The sequence below is a fragment of the Nicotiana sylvestris genome, chromosome 3 (genome assembly GCF_000393655.2).
Source record: "Nicotiana sylvestris chromosome 3, ASM39365v2, whole genome shotgun sequence".
In the NCBI taxonomy this organism is placed as follows: Eukaryota; Viridiplantae; Streptophyta; class Magnoliopsida; order Solanales; family Solanaceae; genus Nicotiana; species Nicotiana sylvestris.
The window spans coordinates 63516477-63529175 of NC_091059.1; the positions used below are offsets into that span (position 1 = coordinate 63516477).

Below are 12699 nucleotides of genomic sequence, written 5' to 3' on the forward strand. Positions count from 1 at the left end.
ATATGTCGTTTTGGTTTTCTACAACACTTTTTGTTGATTACATTATACTCGAGTACTCTGATTACATTTTTACAGCAACAGCTTTGTCTTACAATTTGACTTTAATCTTCAAGTTATTTTTATAAATACCTTCAAGTGCCAAGTAATATCTGTATATAACTGTCATTTGTTACACAGCAGAAAGATAAAATAAATACAGGAATCATATAAATAATTTAGCCATTTTTTATCAACAAGGTTTATCAAAAAAATTCAATTTATCTACATTTAAACTACGTCAAACTACATTTTAACTACAACTCCTCTACATATGAATAACAGGACTACAGTTCTAACACAGTTAAACTACATATTCACTACAATCTGGATACAATTTACGTTGAATGCATTCTTTATTAATATCAGTTTTTTTGTATACAGTAAATATTAAAGTTTAACTATTCTATAAAAAAAAGACAACTTTAGATGCTTGACAGAATACATAAAAACATAAATAGTGCAGATACACAAATTGATGTTTATACTTCTTATTCATCTTCAAAAACTTAAACAATTAGACAAGAAAATCCGATAATTTGAGCTCACTAACATTTATTTTGAATAACTATTCTAACTACATGATATTCATTTCTTTTTCGGCGCATTCTTGCAAGTTCATTTGTTATGCCCTTCACCTCCACAATTACCACATGACACCTTGTATTTCTTTGACTTTATTTCATCAAATATTTTATATCTTTCCTTGTGAGGTCTCCCTGGCTGCCTTTTATCTCCCGCCGGTGGCTTTACTACCTCATCCAAAATATGTTGTGGCACATCCCATTTGCCTTCATCAGGAAGAGGATTTACTGGCATTTCATAGGTAAGCAGAAGGCTCTTCCTTGTGTAATACGGAGAGCAATAGTTTTCGTATGTTTCATTCCTATGCCTTAATGCTGCCAAAGCATGCGCACATGGAAGTTCATCAAGTTGGAATTGTCCACAGCTACATTTCTTGTTTTCTAGACACACAATGTACCGCTTCACACCATCTAACACAGTATGTATATGATCTGTTGAAGCCCTCACCTACAATTGAAGACCAAACAGAAATAATAATACATCAATCATTAAAATGGATTATCAACAATTTACCTACAAATCAACAACAAATATATTACAAGCTCATCTACAAACTATTATTACCGACAATTTGACTACAGTTTAACTACAATCTGGAAAAACTGCAGCTAGTACTTTTTTGATTCTACTGCACCAAAAAAAATATCTTACCCTTAGTTTCTGAGATAATGTACTGTTGTCTTCCAATTCTTTGTTGTATTTGTGACCAAGGTATGTGAAAGTACCCTTTGCCTTCGATAACTTTTCTTTTGTCCAACGTTCAAGAAGAGTCCTCATATACTCAAATAGATCAAATATTGGAAGCTCTCTTGCATCTTTTGTTACAGCATTCAACGACTCGGCAATGTTTGACGTCATAGTAAAAGTTCTATTTACCGTTGCATGTACTCTTGACCATCTATGATAGCCAATATCATATAGGTAAGACTTTACACGCAGGTCTACCTCTTCAATCTTCAACATCCTTTCATTAAATTCATCCATAGTGTATGACCGTGCTGTAGCAAAGTACAATTCATGTAATTGTAGATGTCCCTTCTTGAATTTTGACCTTATATTTGTCCATATATGCCACATGCAAGAGTAGTGTGCCAATCCCGGATAGACAACTGATGTTGCCTTCAGTATACTCTCATGCCTATCTGAAACAACACACATTGAAGGTCTTTCACCATATGCCTCCTTGAATTGCTCAAAGAACCACTTCCAAGACGCGTCGTTTTCAGAATCAACCACAGCATATGCCAAGGGAAAAATAGTACCTACATTTTTAAGACATAAAATATGATTAAATAACAACTACAATATATATTGAGAAATATAGACATGTTAACTACATTCTTTTATATAACTACAAAATAACTACAACATAACTACAATTTAACTGCATTTTAAAGACTGTCTACAAGACTGTCTACAAATAAGTACAAAATTATTCCATTATTTACCTGCTGCATCCATGGTGCTTGCTGTCAGCATAATCCCCCTGTAGGCTGACTTTAAGAATGTCCCATCAACCACTACTACCGGCCTACAATGTTGCCAACCATTTATTGATGTACAAAGAGCAACAAATGCGTATAAGAAGCAATCATCTGCTGCCTTCTTCAATTTAACAACAGAACCAGGATAATTCTTCTCAAGAATATAAAAATATTTGGGTAATTTGTTGTAGGAGTCACACGGATTCCCTCTCAAAAACTGTAAAGCTTTTTCCTTTGCTCTCCATGCTTGCATGTAGCTTAGGTTCAGTCCATGTTCGGATAACATGTCAGTTTGTATGTCCTTTGGTGTGTAAACAGTCTTAGGATCACAATACTTTGGAACGACCATGCTACCAAGTACTGCTGCAGTACGTTTGCGCTGTATGAATGTTTCGTCCATTAGGCAGCATGTGTGTTGACGATTGAAACTTCTTATCTTGAACATTGCCGAATCATTAATTGACATTGCCTTGAAATGCCATTTACAGCTTTCATCAACACATATAAGCCAGTAGCTACAAAAGAAATACAATATTTACACAAATTTATGAAAAAACTACAATTAACTACAAACTGACTACAATTTAACTACAATTTATAAAACCCACCTATCTTCAATCATACACTGATTTTGCTGATATATTATCCACAAATAACTACATACCTTCTATGACTAGATCTTTTTACTCTGAACTGGAACTTGTGCATCACTGAATAATTCTTCATTGCAGCAGCTACTGTTTGCTTGTCCTGATAAACTTGTCCTTCTTCAATATATGTTTGCGTAGATTCAGTTATTATTTCACTTTGATATTCCTCTATAGCTGGTGAGGATGGAAATTCAAGTAAGTTTAGGGATCCAGACGAACCTGCAAACAATAAATTCATAAATGTAGTTTCTATGTAGATAATTTTGAAAGCAACATTGCTTTATCCTTTTCAGTACTATGTGAGCTTTGTAGTTTAATTGTAGGTAATTGTAGTAATATTGTAGATAACATAGTAACACCATAACTCTCTGCAATGTCGAATCAAACATACCTGCACTGGTGCTTTCATTGTTGATTGCCAATTCCATATTGAAATCTCTTACGCTTATACATAAAGGATACGAACCTAAGTTTTTATTCTCCTTTTTGGTTTCCATGTAAGCACGAACCCCCATATCATTCCTAATCTCCATTGGAGGACAATTCTCGTTCACAATGTATTTGATTTCTATAATTTTATCCGATGTATCAATCGATAATTGTTCTGCAATTGTAGAACTGAGAATTCCGTAGTTTGCATTATCATCTACCACAATGGCATCAACTTCAAAATCTCTAAATCTGCCATAGTTATCCCAATTACCATTCGATTTCAGCATTATTGGGATTTTTGACATGATTTCGTGTAGTTGATAGGAAAAAAGACGAAGAAGAGATATAGTTTCTACAATTTGAATACTGATATCGACGAAGAGCAATTTTGTACAATTTGAGACGAAGAACAGATATAGTCTCTCTTCAGTAATTGTACAATTTGATTGCGTTTTTTGTGAAATCTCTTTCTGTTGAGGAAGGAGAGAATTACGCAACTGGTGCCTTCATCAGGAAGAGAGATCTCCTTCATTTCAAAATTGGAATAAAATCCTTGACAGAATCACATCAGATTTGGTGCCTTCATTTTAGGGCTTTTTAATGGCAAAATCTACCTATTTTTGGATTGGTATATAATTTGTAGTAAAAGTGTGGACTACATGGGTAAATAACAAATTATGAACATTTTTGGTAATAATGTTTGATATATGGTATAGGTAGGTAAAAATCCCTAAAGAAAAGCAGCAGGTCTTAGGCCATAAACTGGATCAACTTTATTACTTAAGAGTCCAAAAAACAAAGCAAGGTGAGCAAATAATAAATCAGTATGGAGGGCTGTTGGGCCAATCTCTGATCCTTGCCTCAACAAGTCTATGGAGCTCTTGATTGAAAACAGGTTTGACCCTCTATCGGTGGAAATACAAGCAGCCTGTGCAAAACCCACTAAAAGAACTCCAACTCCATAGGCCAACACTCTTCAGTCACAGATGGAGGACACTTTTGAACTCGTTACTGGAGCATCCGAGGAAACTTCCAACGAGGCAGACGATGAAGCAGACCAGTCACAATGCATGCCAATATCCTCGCTCCCATGTCTGAAGCTGACACCTACTCTGGTTAGTGCTTCTGATTCTGACCTCTCTTGCGGTCAGTTTTGGCACTACCCTGGTACAAGGGTAGCTCTCAGAACAACCGCTCTATTGCCGACCTATTTGTGATTGAGACAACTCAATGGACAAAAATTATCATGGCAAAGGCATGCCAAGCTTTTGGTATTAATGTCTCAGGTTTTGAACATGAAATCCTTGACATGATATTGAGGATGGAACAAAAGAGGAGGGATCAACTCCAATCTCAAAGAACCGGGGCAAAGGCAGATAAGAAATCGAAAAAGAAAGGAGAAATTGAGGTAAACAACCTCAGGAGTATGATTAATTATGAAAATAGGAGCTGCAGTTCAATGGAAAGGCTTATGAGGGGCAGGAAACAAAAAGCTCTTTCTGAATGAGAGTTAAAATTATTAGCTGGAATGTGTGGGGGTTACATGATAGTGGTAAAAGAAGCACTATCAAATCTCTGGTGCAAAAGTGGAAGCCAGATATTTTGTGTATACAGGAAACAAAATTGGAAGACTGTATTGTTGCGATGGCAAGGAGCATTTGAGGTTCAAGATGGGTAGACAGGGCAGAACTCAAAGGCAAATGGTTCTAGTGGGGGAATAATTATTTTTTGGGACAGGAGAATATGGACTTGTATTGATGTTCACCAGGGCTTCTATTCTTTATCCACAATGCTTGAAGGGGTACAGATGGATCTTAGGTGGTGCTTCACTGGAGTCTATGGGCCTCACTCCAATTGGGAAAGAACGGTTTTTTGGGAGGAATTGTCTGCCATAAGGGGCTTATGGAGTGAACACTGGGTGATAGGCGAAGATTTCAATGTATGTAGATTTGAGCATGAAAGGTTCAATTGCATAAAAAGATCCGGAGCTATGAGAAATTTTTCTGACTTCATCCAAGAGATGGAATTGATTGATCCCCCGCTCCAGGGAGCCACATATACCTGGTTTAGGGGAGAAGACTCTGCTCAAGCATCTAGGATTGATAGATTCCTCATCTCCAATGAATGGAATGACACCTTTGGCTCTGTGAAGCAATTAGCTCTCCCAAAGGTTATATTAGATCACATGCCAATAGTGTTGGAAAGTGGTGACTGGTCATCAAATCCTTCCTACTTCAAATTTGAAAATATGTGGCTACAACACGAGGGTTTCAGGGAAAAAATTTCAGAATGGTGGCAGAGTTACATGGTTAATGGCACCCCTGACTTTATCCTTTTCCAAAAGCTGAAACATCTGAAGAAAGACATAGCCATATGGAACAAAGAAGTATTTGGCAAAATAGAAACAAGGAAAGCCAGAGCTTTGGAGGAACTGATGCTACTGGAGCAACTAACTGAAGGCAGGATCTTGAGCCAAGCTGAAAAAACAACGATGTTGAACTTAAAGATTGAACTACAGCACCTGGCAAAGACAGAGGAGATTTCATGGAGACAAAAATCCAGGTGCTTGTGGCTTAAAGAAGGGGATAGGAACACAAAATTCTTCCAAAAAGTTGCTAACTCCCACAGAAGATACAACTGCATAGACATGCTAAAGGTGGACGATGAAATCATTGAGGACAAAGATTTTATCAAAGGTAAAATACTCGACTACTACCAGAATCTATACTCTGAGGATGAGGATTGGAGACCTACAACACATTTTGAGGGTCTAGAGCGCCTAACACCTGAAGAAAGGGTGGATCTGGAGAATGTCTTTTCAGAAGATGAAGTGAGAGATGCCATAAACAGTTGTGCCACTGACAAGAGCCCCGGTCCAGATGGCTTCACAATGGCCTTCTTTCAGAAGTCATGGGATACCATTAAGCATGATGTACTTGCCGCCATCAACCACTTCCATCAAAACTGCCACATGGTTAAGTCTTTCAACGCATCATTTATTGCACTCATCCCTAAAAGAAAAGGAGCTATAGAGCTAAGAGATTATAGACCTATAAGTCTCATAGGCAGCATTTACAAGATTGTAGCTACAATGCTAGCTGAAAGACTCAAAGAGGTGATATGGAAGCTTGTTTCTGGTCATCAAAATGCTTTTATCAAGGGGAGGCAAATAACTGATGCTACTCTTATAGCAAATGAAGTTTTGGACTGGAAAATGAGAACGGGGGAAGTTGGACTTTTGCTCAAGTTGGATGTTGAAAAAGCTTTTGACAAATTGGGTTGGTCTTATCTATTCTCAATACTTAGACAAATGGGATTCGGAGAGAAATGGATCAAGTGGATTAGATACTGCATCACTACAGTCAAGTACTCCATTCTTGTTAATAGAAGCCCAGTGGGATTCTTCTCTCCAAAGAGAGGGATTAGACAGTGGCCAGGGGGACCCTATTTCACCCTTCCTTTTTATACTAGCTATGGAGAGACTCAGTAGAATGTTTGAAAAAGCTAAACAACTACAATGGTTTGAAGGGTTCTCAGTGGGTAATAGCAGGAGCTCTCCTATTTCTGTGTCACACCTTCTGTTTGTAGATGACACCCTCATCTTCTGTGGAGCAGAAAAGTCTCAAGTCCTTCACCTAAACATCACTCTTATGTTATTTGAAGCTATGTCTGGCCTGCACATTAATATGCTCAAAAGTGTTATCTACCCAGTGAACTCGGTACCAAATTTGCTAGAACTAGCAGACATTATGGGTTGTAATACAGGCTCCTTCCCTACCACATATCTGGGTCTTCCTTTAGGTACCAAATACAAGTCTACTGAGATATGGAATGCAGTAGTTGAAAAATTTGAGAAGAAATTGGCTACGTGGCAGAGGCAATACATATCTCTTGGTGACAAGCTTACTCTTATCAATAATGTATTAGATAGCATACCCACCTATTTCATGGCACTCTTTCCTATCCCAACAAAGGTTCAAAAGCAATTGGACAGGATAAGAAGGAACTTTCTATGGGAAGGGAATAACATCAGTCACAAGATTCACCTGGTGAAATGGACCAAAGTCACACTTACGAAAGCACTTGGTGGACTTGGAGTTAAAGACCTAGCCTTACATAACAAAAGTATGTTGATGAAATGGCACTGGAGGTTTAATCAAGATGATGCTGGATTATGGAAGGAAGTTATCATAGCAAAATATGGTAGACTCAACCATTGGTGTACCAACAGAATTAGAACTCCTTATGGCACATGATTATGGAAGAGCATACACAATTTATGGGGAGCTTTCTCTAATAACATTCATTTTCAGATTGGCGACGGGGCCACTACAAAATTCTGGACTGAAAAATGGATAGGGGACTCAACACTAAAGGAAGCTTTTCCAAATCTCTTTCTTATTGCAGGAAATACAGAATCCCTTGTTTCTCATAACAGAGAAGGCAACACATGGAACCCGATCCTCAGAAGAAACCTGCAAGATTGGGAGGTGGAGGATTACATAGACCTGCTAAAGTTATTGGAGAATCGCACTATAAACACTCAACTGAAGGACAAACTGAAATGGGGAAACTCAAAGGATGGAACTTACTCTGTCAAGGCAAGGTACGCTAAAATGTGCTCCAACAGTATGATGATTGATCTATGGCCTTGGAAACTAATATGGAAGACAAAACTGCCACCCAAAGTCTGCTGCTTCAGCTGGTTGGCCTTAAAGGATGCATGCCTCACCCAAGACAACCTCACCAGAATCTGTATCTGTTAACCATCTTTTCCTACATTGTTCAGTAGCCACAGACATATGGAACATGTTTCTTAGTATTTTTGGTCTACACTGGACTATGCCATTCAATGCCAGAGAGGCATATGTGAGCTGGAGCTCAAGAGAAGTTGACAGAACCAAAGTCTGGAATATGGTACCTGCAAGCATTTTTTGGTGTATCTGGGTCGAAAGGAATAGTAGATGTTTTGATGGATTATCAACTTCAATAGGTTGCTTAAAGGCTAGATGTTTGGTTAATTTGTTTCACTGGGCTAACTTTACTACTGTAAACAACTCTGATGTTTATGTTTTTTTGGACTTTGTCAGCTCTTTAGTTTTGTAGCACTCAATTGTAAATAAGCTGTCAAACTCACTTCCTTTGTAACTTTTGCATTTTCCTGATGCATTTTATGATATATTCCACTTACTTCATCAAAAATAGAAGATCATTTCCTTTGATTTTTTTAATTTGATTGAAATGAGAAGAAGTTGTCCTTGCTAGCTTCTTTTTATATTTTTGGTAATGTAAAAAAGAAAAGCAGCAAGACATCGCACATTAATCTACTCTGAGCTATAAAGGAACTGTTAGGGAAATGTTGAGAAAATACTATTCTTCAATTAATTTGTCGCAACAGTTTTTCAGTAAAGGAGTGTACCAGAAACTATCCCTATCCATAACCATGACCCCATATTCCTTCTCAGCTTCGAAGCACTTTAATTTACTTAGTTAAACTATAGTTTTTGAAAAATATACAAGAAGCTTAAAACCCGAGCTTCGTGCCTAAGGTCCCACAATTAAACCTAATAAAACCAATCCCATAATTGAACAAGATAAATTACTATTGAAATCCAAATAAGTTTCTCCTTTCTTTTTCAGTTGAAGAAGTATTTTATAAGATAGAAAAATTGATGCAGAAGTCTCATATGACGTCTTAAGATGATGATTCCGCATGCTAGATGTCTTATATTTTTGTCTATTGTGCAAATTTTGCATTTGGAATAGGACTAGGAAAATGATTTGGCATATGTTTTGTGGAAAGAAAGGAACCAGAGATATTTCAATGGGAGTTCTATGGCTTTATGCTGTTTGATGTTCAAGTCATCATGTCTCTGCACATGATGCACACAATAGCACTATTTCAGTTGTGTTCGTTCCTGCCTTTCTCACTTATATATAGTACAAATTTATTCATTTTATGAAAGGATATTGTGAAGGGTGGGCTCCTTCTTTACAAGACTACTCTAAATTTCTTTTCCTTTCTCTAAATTTTAAAATGTACTACGTTACTTATGACTCCTTTCACCCCACTAAATATGCTACTTCTTCACTGCAGGTAAAAGATTAGAATACTTCATTTTTTGTGCAAATCAACCCTCCTTATAAAGGCTAACGTGCAACTCTTAATTTATTGGACTTATGAAGAAGAGTTTGATCCAAGAGATAAAAATTATAATTTGTAGTAACAGAATGTTCCTAAGAGTTCCTTTGAACAAATTTTTGTTGTTTTTGTTCTTTTATTAGTGGATGTTATTTGATTTATACTGGATTTGGTCTCTTCTATTTTATGATATGGATTGGCTTTTAATTTGAAGTTTCTTTGGGTTGATAATCCCCTTTCATACCAAATTATGATTTTTTAGCAAGTTAATTATCTTTAATTAATTCCCTGTGTAACTTTTTTCCCCTAAAAAACGTTCTTACTATATTGGGCCCGTGCATAGCACGGGCATACGTATCTAGTTCTATATAGAAATGGGAGTTAGATGGGACGAACCAGGACAATTTAGTAATTTCATTGTTGATGCCAAGTTTAGTTTGTCTTTTTCTGTTACACTTTGGAGTACAGCTGGACATCATTTTCTATGTCATTTTTGTTCATCTCAATTCTCATATGTCTGACCTTCATCTCCATGTTTGTTTTGCCGGCATTCCACTCTATTCAGTCCTGTATTCAGTAAGCTTTGGCCAGTCTTCGCTTTTCCAGTAGCCTTTCTTTTCTCTCTTCCCCTACTTCTGTTTGGTGGCTGGAATCTGTTGGTATACCTCCTTGGCTCTTCTATGTTTAACTGAGTTTCTTCCTTTCACTTTCAGTCAGAGAATAGTTTCTTTTTAATGCATAGTCAATTTTATTGTTTATTCATTTTTTTTGTGTTCTTTTTAATTTTCTAATTCTTTAGCAAAGTATTCATTTTTTTTTGTGTTCTTTTTAATTTTCTAATTTTTTAGCAAAGTATTCATTTTTTTTTGTGTTCTTTTTAATTTTCTATTTTTTTAGCAAAGTCGTTTACAGTTTGATTTTCAGCGTTTTGGGTAGTCCTGAACTTTTCCGGGTAAGCATGATATGGTACTCTTTTTTCGGGTTGATATATGATTTTGTTATTTTTACTACTAACTTTAGTTATGACTTCTTGAATTTAATTTTTGTTGTCTATTTATATTTAGTTAAAAATGTATATTATTCGCACATGTATGTTCAGAATCGGATACTCAGATACATGTAATTGTGTATTATTTTGGATAACTGTTTGTTCAATATCTTTTTGCCATTTGATATCAATTAATTACTCTTAAATTGAAGTTTTTAAGCAATAATCTGAAATATCCAGATTGTTGTTGGAAATTGGATCTCTTCCTTGATTTTCTCTATAATTTGTAATATAGATTGAGTAGGTGTAAATTGGACGAGCAAGACACTATGACAGGAAGGACAAAAAGAAAAAAAGAGAGAAATGGTGATTGTGAGCTATTGCATGTTACATAATATAATGGGGTTGTGAGGTACAATTTGACACATCTTCTTGACAAAATTTGGAGTTGGATAATGCAGTGCAATGCCATTTAGAAATGCTAAGAAATAATGAAAAGTTTTTATAGGACTGATATTAACTATAATTTTATCTCATAGTGATAGAAATCTGCTTCTTCTGACGGTAAAAGAATGAAAATGTGTTATGAACTATTAAGTGATCTCTCTGTTACATAAGTACTCTGGTCTAATCTTCTATTTCACCTTAATAGGAACTAACCTCACATTTTGATTCTTTTCTTCTTCTTCTTCTTATTTTAGTCTTAACATCACATTTTGATTCTAAAGGAAATGACTATCAACTAATTGGACTTTGAAAATTCTGGTTTAATCTTGTACTTGATCTTGAACCCCTGACTTCCTTATAAGAGTCGAGATATTTATTCAGTCATGCAGTAAGCCTTTTTGAAGTACTAAAAGGTCATTACGAATATTTGGGATACAAGGCACGAGTTGAACACTGTTTCAAAGAGAACTCCTTAATATCTGCTGCTGAACATTCAGATGTGTATCTTCATGACTTATTTATTGATGAATGCAAGGTAAATACATAAAAGAATGTCCAATTTAAAAAATGAAGGATCTACTTTGGAAAAAATGAAGCAGGACAAGAGTTTAAGAAAATAAATTTAAGTAGGATCTTCCCTTAAAACAAATACGTCCTATTATCTAAATAGAAAATTACATAATGCAACCACATTCTTTTATTTTGGATAATTTTTTCTGCATTATGTCTATTACTAGATTGTTTGGTGCCTTGGTCCAATTTGGAATGTGTGTTCAATTCATTTTTTGTTTAGAGAAAGGATGATATTACCACAAGCTCGGGGGGAAATTCATTTTCTTTGACTTGCTTCCCCTCTCGCCTTTACGAATTTATTCACCACTTACATTCCTTATAATCTCCAAATAATCTTTTTCTTGGACTGATGTCAATTACCTTACAATAAATCCAACGCATAATACTGCTGGGTTGCAACACTGTCATTACTTAATACTACGAAGTATGACATCACCGTAATGTAATACTGCAAGGCATAACATCATCGTAATATATTACTGCAGGACGTAATATCGACGTAATATTGTGGGGCGTAACATCATTCCCCCCTTTGGAACATTCGTCCTCGGATGTTGATTGATACTCTTACCATTTTCGTAACTTATAGCTCTTGTGAATATCTTTATACTCTTATTTCCATTTAAGTAGTTGCTTTGTGAATAAATCCAAAGTCTAGGGTATTCCCCCCTTTAGTCTTTTTGCTCATATCATGACATGTGGTCGAAATCTTTCTAATCTTGCAACTTCTGTTATGTCCTATCATGCAACCTGTATGACCCTGGCTTTGTAAGTGCACTTATGCGATTCATCTTTCCTTTTTTCTTTTATCTTTTAGTCATTATCTAGGCCTTACTTTGTATATACAGGTCTTAATAGGATGCCTCTCTGGGCCTCTATAGGTGTACTGAAGTCCTTTGCTCGATACTTTGTAGAACTTGCGAATATGGCCATATTTTATTTCATAGATCTGGTTATCTATTCATATGACTTTACTACATTTACATGGGTTATACTATACAATAATGTTTACTTCAATCTATCTTTACTGAGGTATGCTTACCAAGCTCCCAGATACTTTTGTTGCCTATCCTTTAGGTATAATTCCCTAGTCCTTCAATGATCCTTCATTGCCGTTCATGTTAAGAATCATGGCCTAATCTCATGTCATACTTTGTAACTTGTATCTAACCATTATTGATTCGCCTCAATGTTGATTTATAATCCTTTACTTTAAGACTTGAAACTTCTTACGTAATACATTACCGCTAGGGCTTACGTTGCATTGAGGAATATTTGAAGTGATTTCCATAATCATATTTCATAGTGTCTCCGTGGGATGCACCTTATGGGGGTATCCTAATTTCGTGCCGCCAGCAAAAA

The 12699-nt window shown here is 36.0% G+C and overlaps 2 protein-coding genes across 2 annotated transcripts; one reads left to right on the forward strand and one right to left on the reverse strand.

Annotated features, from left to right (window-relative positions):
* Nucleotides 1-654: 654 nt before the first annotated feature.
* LOC138887451 (uncharacterized) lies at nucleotides 655-1398 on the reverse strand. Its single transcript, XM_070169206.1, has 2 exons — nucleotides 1273-1398; nucleotides 655-1068 (listed from the first exon to the last, which is right to left on the reverse strand). Exons 1-2 carry the CDS (start codon nucleotides 1396-1398, stop codon nucleotides 655-657), a joined length of 540 nt encoding a protein of 179 aa, XP_070025307.1.
* A 5280-nt stretch (nucleotides 1399-6678) lies between these two features.
* Nucleotides 6679-9938, forward strand: LOC138887452 (uncharacterized). The gene is made up of 4 exons (XM_070169207.1): nucleotides 6679-7390; nucleotides 7595-7793; nucleotides 7906-8104; nucleotides 9798-9938. Exons 1-4 carry the CDS (start codon nucleotides 6679-6681, stop codon nucleotides 9936-9938), a joined length of 1251 nt encoding a protein of 416 aa, XP_070025308.1.
* The last annotated feature ends 2761 nt before the right edge of the window (nucleotides 9939-12699 follow it).

What these genes read in the sequence shown, in the direction of transcription:
- LOC138887451 (XM_070169206.1), bottom strand. Translation starts at nt 1,398, where the DNA reads ATGAGGACTCTTCTTGAACGTTGGACAAAAGAAAAGTTATCGAAGGCA. An exon ending in CATTATCTCAGAAACTAAGG is followed by an intron (nt 1,069 to 1,272) that starts GTAAGATATTTT and finishes CTTCAATTGTAG; the next exon opens with GTGAGGGCTTCAACAGATCA.
- LOC138887452 (XM_070169207.1), top strand. Translation starts at nt 6,679, where the DNA reads ATGTTTGAAAAAGCTAAACAACTACAATGGTTTGAAGGGTTCTCAGTG. An exon ending in ACTTACTCTGTCAAGGCAAG is followed by an intron (nt 7,794 to 7,905) that starts GTACGCTAAAAT and finishes TTGGCCTTAAAG; the next exon opens with GATGCATGCCTCACCCAAGA. An exon ending in GAACCAAAGTCTGGAATATG is followed by an intron (nt 8,105 to 9,797) that starts GTACCTGCAAGC and finishes TTTGGAGTACAG; the next exon opens with CTGGACATCATTTTCTATGT.